The 9,390-nt window shown below is 40.8% G+C and overlaps 1 protein-coding gene across 1 annotated transcript; it reads right to left on the bottom strand.

Annotated features, from left to right (window-relative positions):
• Positions 1-1,074: 1,074 nt before the first annotated feature.
• Positions 1,075-9,097, bottom strand: LOC137280884 (serine/threonine-protein phosphatase 6 regulatory ankyrin repeat subunit B-like). The gene has a single exon (XM_067812075.1). It carries the CDS (start codon positions 9,095-9,097, stop codon positions 3,578-3,580), a length of 5,520 nt encoding a protein of 1,839 aa, XP_067668176.1. The 3' UTR covers positions 1,075-3,577.
• Positions 9,098-9,390: the final 293 nt, after the last annotated feature.

The raw sequence follows: 9,390 nt of genomic DNA, 5'->3' as shown, positions 1-9,390 counted from the left end.
TACATCTTTGTGATAGAAGGGCGTGTCTAAGCTGATCGTACAATTGGCATAGTGTAATAAAGGGTACCCACTCCTCCACGACAAAGAAATTTCAGTTATCAAGACAAAAATTACTGTTTATATCTCTCTAGCAATATCTCGCCACCGACAATTCTCAGATTTTTGCTTTTTGTAGAACACTTTGCTCTGGTTCCACCACAGATTAAAGGACAGCATACTTTGAGTTTACTGCGCTCACTTACACGGTGTGGAGGAGATGCCTCCAACAGTCCTGTATCTATTTCTTGGAAATAATGAGAAGGTAGGACACATCTCCAACTCCTTGTTCAATCTATACTACAATAAAACCTAAGATTTTTCACACTTGTTGCCCACGCAGACCTGTCAACTTCTAAGATCGTATACAAAGGCATTTAGCCTGCCTTGGGGGTATCGTGTAGTGTTAGTATGTGGAACTAATACGTTATAACCTTGTATAACCGCGCGCGCGTGTGTGTTATAATAATTGTAAACGGTACCGTCCTTGCTCAACAGTTCATCTGCAAATAATAGCAAACTGAGTGACAAACATATCTTTATATTTTGGTAATTTTTATAACTATCATTCAAAAACAAAGTGAACAACACAAAACTATTTATGCATCCTTGCCGAAACATACTCTGACTGTGAATGTTTATCTCGTCTAAAACAGAGCACTAAAATTGATAACTTTGACAATTTTACCTTAATATCATATTGTAATGAAACAGACAATTGCGGACCATAGTCCTTCGGATATCTACATTGGAAGCAAGGATTCAATCAAATATACTGAATGAATATTTGACCTGTTCTGCAGCCAGCTTGTTCGTCACAGTAAATGCTTCAAAGGAGTCAGAGTGCATGTTGTTTAATATTTCAGTAAATATTCCCCAAATACGGACATAAGGGGAATGACCTTGTTGGATGAATAGGGAATATAATTGCCTCCACCTGTGTAGAAGGGAAAACTGAAACGGCCTCACATGGAATGGTTTGTTATACATTGCATCACGGTATCAATAACGTACCCAGCAGCCTAACACACCAAGAAGGATAGTTTTATTATTTATTTTAGAGTATTTAGCGCACATAGTGTTTGCTCAAGACGCTGGTATGTGTTTGCTTCGATCACTGGATGTCAACATCAACATGTCAACGAGTCACATCTTTTTACCTGGCACAGGGCGCACCGAGTTTATTGTGTCTCTCTCATCCTAACGAGATACCCAAGTTACAGCTAGGTGGACTGGGATATTCATGCAAAGCTGACTCACACCCGGTCACAGGTGGGCTCGATCCCAACACTTCAACCTCGCTGGATCATAAGTCTTTCGCATTACTCAGCTCGCCCACCGACTATATTGCAGAACGTCACTGTTCACATCAAAATGCAGCACACACAAAATAACATGGATCATATACATCAAAGAATACACCACGCTGTGGTATATAACAGAACGGAATTGTTCACATCACTACAGTATTCATATCTTCACATGGCTCTACACATTAAAGAATACACAATACAGGGAGCTATGTAACGTCACTGTTCACTGTTCATGTTAACTCACAGGGGACGTCCAAAAAATGTCCACTGTGGTGTCACTACAGGCGTATGTCCACATCTACTCAAATCTCATATCACTCTCTCATCCCAGTTGCATGACGGTACTTGGTCCTCATGTACTGTTGCAGCCTTCCACAATAATCCATCTGTGTCATGCGTTGTGCTGGCACAGTAAATAAATCCTGGAACGTTTAGTCTATGATAATCATCTGTTACAGACGTGTTACCGGCCTGGTCCATGAACATAATATAACAGATTGATAGTATTCTTGGTATTCGTATTAAGCATATAATCGAGCATCGACATACGCAGAATAATCAGTATCTAAAAATTGGTACATCTAACCAATGATTCTGTAAATATTTTTGTCAGTGACCTTGATCAGCTTTGCAAACTGCAAAATGGGTTGAAATAAGACTTAGTAATTTTTAATCCATCTACTAATACGGCGAACAAAACATATTTAAGATGAAAAAATAGCAGTCCTTAATGCGTAAGACTAATCAGCCAAACAAAAATAATTTTTGAATGCACGTAAAAACTAATTTAATGTTTTAGATGTGGAATAGGTAACCTCACACAAAGAAATGATTTTTCACAACATTTCCTGTATGACAGAGAGATGCAAGAATTCCCACTAAAAATTGATTTAATGTTTCTTCTAAACAAAGTCATTTTTGTGTGCGGCAGGTTTAAAAATATTTTGTTGATAAAATGACAATTTGGCCAAGGGCACTGCAACTAGTGATTTTGTTAGGGCAGAAGACCGCCTAGCCGAGCCAAGAAGTACTCGGACAACGATCTATACTGCACAATGTTGGGTACAAAGCTGGTTATGATTTTAATACGTGGAATGAACCCTGCCAACACAAACTGCTGTATGTAAGTAACATAGTTCATGTGTGTAAGATAAGCCATACACACCTATTTTGTGTCACGTAAACTACATTAGCTTCATTTGCTACAGATAAACTACACAAAGTTCATTTGTTTCAGATTAAACATTTGAATAAGACTCTGCAACTATATTTGCATCTACATTAATACCAAATACATACTATTTGATATTTACAAATAGACATGAAGACATTTACAAAGAGAGGCTTTACGAGGGTTTTAAACATTGGGAATACAAGGGTTTGTCAGTTTGGGTTTTCAATCTCAACTAACGTAGTACTGTTGTCGAATGCTAGCTCATAATACGAAATGTTCAAACATATAGGGCTTCATCCAGATTTACTGGACTTTGTCATTCTGAAAACTGATTCTTCATGATTCCTCTCCATGTTACCTCATAGGGCGATGCAGGTCACCAGCTTCCTGGACTGTTTGCCTGAGGTTCTGCCACCAAGCTCCTACCAAGCCGCCACCAAGCTGTCCATGCTATTGGCACTGACCTGCTGGATAGGCCAACCGAATATGTTTGTCTCGTTTGTGTGTAGACACATTTGAACGACCGTCTCATCATAAATCGTTCCCTGTTGTAGTCAACGTCTCCCATGACACAAGACTGTCTTTCCGGACCTTGCGTTTCAAATGGACTCGTCATGCTACCATTGTATCGTGATGAAGGTATGTCATAAGCAATTCATATTCATCCATCTGACGACAACTGGCTCAAACGTAACAAAATCATCCTACCCTTCGCTTTTATCTTAACGCACATTGCAGTCAAAACACTATTTGTGCCGTTGTCAGCTAGGGTGAAGTCAGCTGCATTGATCACCAGTATGTGAAAACAAGCTCATTTGGCCTTCCACAGGTGAAAACAAGAATGTGATTGTACCATTGCACCATTTCTAATTTATGTCACAAATATTCCTGAAGCTGTTGAACTACAGATGTGTTACCACCTTGATAATCACAGTGTAAAACACAGTAATCTTTATAATCAACATGAGTGGGATCGGCTGCACTGGACACCAGTAAGTGAAAAAGAGCTGCGAAAATGACTGTGATTGGACCATTTCGCCCTATCTAGTTAATGTCACAAATATTCTTGAAGATGTTGACCAATAGACGTGTTACCACATTCACAAGCATAATGTAATACACTGTTATCTTCGTCATCAAGCAGTGTGAGATCTGCTGCACTGGACACCAGTAAGTCAAAAACGTCCTTTTGACCATACAGAGCTGCTACCATGACTGGGGTCCGACTATGAGACCCTTTGTTGTTGATGTCACACCCTTTGATGAGATGTTGAACAATAGAAGTGTTACCACCTGCACATGCATAATGTAATACACTGTTATCTTCGTCATCAAGGAGTGTGAGATCAGCTGCATTGGACACCAGTAAGTCAAAAACGTCTTTTTGACCATGCAGAGATGCCACCATGACTGGGGTCCGACCATTACGGTCTTTCTTGTTAATATCGCAAACTCTAATGAGGTGTTGAACAATAGACGTGTTACCACCTTCACAAGCATAATGTAACACACAGTTATCTTCGTCATCAAGCAGTGTGAGATCAGCTGCATTGGACAACAGTAAGTTAAAAACGGATTTTTGACCATTCAGAGCTGCATCCATGACCGGGGTTCGACCATCACGTCTTTTCTGGTTAATATCGCAAACTCTGATGAGGTGTTGGACAATAGACGTGTTACCACCTTCACAAGCATAATGTAGCACACTGTTATCTTTATCATCAAGCAGTGTGAGATCTGCTGCACTGGACACCAGTAAGTCAAAAACGTCTTTTTGACCATGCAAAGCTGCCGCCATGACTGGGGTCCGACCATCACGCCTTTTCTTGTTAATATCGCAAACATTTGTCAGGTGTTGAACAATAGAAGTGTTACCACCTTGACATGCATAATGTAATACACTGTTATCTTTATCATCAACCAGCGTGAAATCAGCTGCATTGGACATCAGTAAGTTAAAAACGTCTTTTTGACCTCGCAGAGCTGCCACCATGACTGGCGTCAGACTATCACGCCCTTTCTTGTTAATATCACAATCTCTGATGAGGTGTGTCACAATAGTCATGTTACCACCTTCACAAGCATAATGTAGCACACTGTTATCTTCGTCATCAAGTAGTGTGAGGTCCGCTGCATTGGACATCAGTAAGTCAAAAACGTCTTTGTGACCATTCAGAGCTGCATCCATGACTGGGGTTCGACCATCACGCCTTTTCTTGTTAATATCGCAAACATTTATCAGATGTTGGACAATAGAAGTATTACCACCTTCACACGCATAATGAAGCACACTGTTATGTTTATCATCAAGCAGTGTCAGATCAGCTCCATTGCACACCAGTAAGTCGAAAACGTCTTTTTGACCATGCAGAGCTGCATCCAAGACTGGGGTCCGACCATCACGTCTTTTCTGGTTAATATCGCAAACTCTGATGAGGTGTTGAATAATAGACGTGTTACCACCTTGACATGCATAATGTAGTACACTGTTATCTTTATCATCAAGCAGTGTGAGGTCAGCTGCATTGGACACCAGTAAGTTAAAAACGTCTTTTTGACCATGCAAAGCTGCCACCATGACTGGGGTACGACCATCACGCCGTTTCGTGTTTATATCGCAAACTCTGATGAGGTGTTGAACAATGGACGTGTTACCACCCTGACATGCATAATGTAACACACTGTTATCTTTATCATCAAGCAGTGTGAGATCAGCTGCATTGGACACCAGTAAGTCAAAAACGTCTCTTTGACCTCGCAGACCTGCCACCATGACTGGGGTCCGACCATCACGCCGTTTCGAGTTTATATCGCACACTCTAATGAGGTGTTGAACAATGGACGTGTTACCACCCTGACATGCATAATGTAACACACTGTTATCTTTATCATCAAGCAGTGTCAGATCAGCTCCATTGGACACCAGTAAGTCGAAAACGTCTTTTGGACCATTCAGAACTGCATCCATGACTGGGGTCCCACCATCACGTCTTTTCTGGTTAATATCGCAAACTCTGATGAGGTGTTGAATAATAGACGTGTTACCACCTTTACAAGCATAATGTAGTACATTGTTATATTTATTATCAAGCACTGTGAGATCAGCTGCATTGGACAATAGCAAGTCGAAAACGTCTTTTTGACCATTCAGAACTACATCCATGACTGGGGTCCGACCATCACGTCTTTTCTGGTTAATATCGCAAACTCTGATGAGGTGTTGGACAATAGAAGTGTTACCACCTTCACAAGCATAATGTAGTACACTGTTATCTTTATCATCAAGCAGTGTGAGATCAGCTGCATTGGACACCAGTAAGTCAAAAACATCTTTTTGACCATACAGAGCTGCATCCATGACTGGAGTCCGACTATGAGACCCTTTGTTGTTGATGTCACAACCTTTGATGATATGTTGAACAATAGACCTGTTACCACCTTGACAGGCATAATGTAACACACTGTTATCTTCGTCATCAAGGAGTGTGAGATCAGCTGCATTGGTCACCAGTAAGTCAAAAACGTCTTTTTGACCATACAGAGCTGCCACCATGACTGGCGTGAGACCATAACGCTGTTTTTTGTTAATATTGCAAACTCTAATGATGTGTTGAACAATAGACGTGTTACCACCTTGACAAGCATAATGTAACACACTGTTATCTTTATCATCAAGCAGTGTCAGATCAGCTGCATTAGACACCAGTAAGTTAAAAACGTCTTTTTGACCATTCAGAGATGCATCCATGACCGGGGTCCTACCATCACGTCTTTTCTGGTTAATATCGCAAACTCTGATGAGGTGTTGAACAATAGAAGTGTTACCACCTTCACAAGCATAATGTAGCACACCGTTATCTTCGTCATCAAGCAGTGTGAGATCAGTTGCATTGGACACCAGTAAGTCAAAAACGTCTTTTTGACCATACAGAGCTGCCACCATGACTGGCGTTATACCATCCCGCTGTTTGTTGTTAATATCGCAAACTCTGATGAGGTGTTGAACAATAGACGTGTTACCACCTCCACATCCATAATGTAGTACACTGTTATCTTTATCATCAAGCAGTGTGAAATCAGCTCCATTGCACACCAGTAAGTCAAAAACGTCTTTTTGACCATACAGAGCTGCATCCATGATTGGGGTCCGACCATCACGTCTTTTCTGGTTAATATCGCAAACTCTGATGAGGTGTTGAACAATAGAAGTGTTACCACCTTCACAAGCATAATGTAGCACACTGTTATCTTTATCATCAAGGAGTGTGAGATCTGCTGCATTGGACACCAGTAAGTCGAAAACGTCTTTTTGACCATACAGAGCTGCCACCATGACTGGCGTTATACCATCCCGCTGTTTGTTGTTAATATCGCAAACTCTGATGAGGTGTTGAACAATAGACGTGTTACCACCTCCACATGCATAATGTAGTACACTGTTATATTTATCATCAAGCAGTGTGAGGTCAGCTGCATTGGACACCAGTAAGTCGAAAACGTCTTTTTGACCATGCAGAGCTGCATCCATGACTGGGGTCCGACCATCACGTCTTTTCTGGTTAATATCGCAAACTCGGATGAGGTGTTGAACAATAGATGTGTTACCACCTTCACAAGCATAATGTAACACACTCTTATCTTCGTCATCAAGCAGTGTGAGATCAGCTGCATTGGACACCAGTAAGTCAAAACCGTCTTTTTGACCATACAGGGCTGCCACCATGACAGGTGTCAGACCATAACGCTGTTTCTTGTTAATATCGGAAACTCTAATGAGGTGTTGAACAATAGAAGTGTTACCACCTTTACAAGCATAATGTAGTACACTGTTATCTTTATCATCAAGCAGTGTGAGGTAAGCTGCATTGGACACCAGTAAGTCAAAAACGTCTTTTTGACCATTCAGAGCTGCTAACATGACGGGGGTCGTCCCATTGCTGTTTCGATTGTTGACAAGGCTAAGTTCTTTCATGAACTGTAGTGCAAGTTTCATTATCCGAATATTATTCCTTTTCACTGCGAGATGTAATATGTTGTTCCTGTCCTCATTAGTGTTAGCTATGTTTGCCCCTTTCTGCAGTAGAAACGTTACCATTTCAATGTGTTCCCTTTCTGCAGCATCTAGGAACAATTCGGAAACAGTGTCTTCAGATATCTTGTCTTCAAACGCAGTGAACAATACCTTCATAACCGCCATACTGCCACTCAGTATTGAGGCATTAAGTACTGCCTTGATTTCGTTCTTAGAGAAAATGTGATCCGTCAGGTTTATGACGGTCCTCATTACGTATTCACTCTTTGAGAGTACTGCACAGTAGATGAAATGTTTATCATCACAATTGGGAGAACGAAAATCAGTTGCCTTTACCCATTGTTTAACCTTCGGATGTTCTAGAACTCTCCTAGCAAGCGATTCAATTTTTAACAGTGGATGGGAAATAGACCATTTATGTTCACCTCTCAATATTGCTTCTGCTATCCTTGCAGCTATTATATCATAGTAGTTTTCTGACACATAGATGATGTTACTGTAGTTGTCTATTGCTGTTGTGGGTACTGGATTCGGATTCACTCTTTCATATAGGAACTGCATACTGCAGTTGGTGAGAACAAGAGTCGGATAAAGGTCATAAACAGAGCATAAGCATGCGTCAAGTATGGATGGGTGAGAAAATGTTGTTGTATCTCCTTCAAGAAAAAATGTTCCTCTTAGCCTTTTAGTAGATTCGTAGATATCTGCCCTGGTGATTCCTGGGAAAATGTCTTTCACTGCTTTCAGCTTCGCCTCAAGACGCTGGTCTTCAGATTCCTTCTCCAGTTTTCTCAGATCGAGCATGTCATTATACAGGACCATGAGGATGAGAGCCGCTGATATCTTTGGTTTGGATCCCATGATTAGACCTATTTCTTGACGCAAGTAGGTCAGCGGCTTACGGAAAAAATGAAGTGGAGAACTGTGGTAATCAAGCAATCTAACATACAGGGAACACGTCATAGGAAAGCCAAACAAGCTATCTTTGGAGCTGCATAGTTGGTCTAGGTCAACCTGTACTTCATGTCCCTTACTCTTTAGGTGCTTTCTAAATATTGCCTTCTTTTCGTCCACAGAATATTGATAGAGAGTCACATCAACAACAGTCTGTGGTTCGAAGAAATTAAACTGTTGTCCTCCTAGCTGAGGCACAATTTCCTGGAAGTTGTATGATTTGGACGTAAACACAATGTACAGGTTAAAATGCTGTATCACCTTTAGTTGTGGAAGTATGTCATGATCTGGTCTAACACCTTTCAGTCCTAGTGCATGACCTTCTCCTGTCCCCATTTGCTGTCGAGTTATCTTCTTTTTCTTTTCAGAAGACCGGGTCAAGTGTTTGATGAAATCGTCCAGTGATGTGAGGACCTTTCTCAGGTTTGAAATCTCTGTAGATGACCCAGTTGCAAACAAATCATCAAGAACAATAAACAGTGGTTGCCCATCTTTGACGCAGGCAGCAAGATCAAACATATCAATATTGTCAACAAATACCAATTGAAAGCCTTTCTTTTTGTATTTTGCACCCAACATCAGAGCCATGCTTGTCTTCCCTTCACCCGAGGCGCCCGTGATAGTCACATGTCCATGTTGAACCAGCTTTGACAGTACCTTTTTGAAACAATCTGTCTCTTCAAATACTTCCCTAGTCGATTCTATTTTCCAGTCCGTGGCTTCTGGAACAGTAATGTTCAAATTTCACACGCAGTTGTCAAATGTTTTTGAGCACTGGTCATATCGTTTTGAATACTCATGATTTGGGAAAAATATGTCATTGTTATGTGGCAGTATGTTTGTAAAATGTATATTGTTACATTTTAAAAGGCACCATTATA

This window comes from Haliotis asinina, chromosome 4 (genome assembly GCF_037392515.1).
Source record: "Haliotis asinina isolate JCU_RB_2024 chromosome 4, JCU_Hal_asi_v2, whole genome shotgun sequence".
Taxonomy (NCBI): Eukaryota; Metazoa; Mollusca; class Gastropoda; order Lepetellida; family Haliotidae; genus Haliotis; species Haliotis asinina.
The sequence above is the reverse complement of the archived record's forward strand: the minus strand, read 5'-3'. Positions and strand labels throughout refer to the sequence as shown.

Bases quoted from the DNA above. Each gene is read 5' to 3' on its own strand.
- LOC137280884 (XM_067812075.1), bottom strand. From the start codon at position 9,097: ATGGCTCTGATGTTGGGTGCAAAATACAAAAAGAAAGGCTTTCAATTG.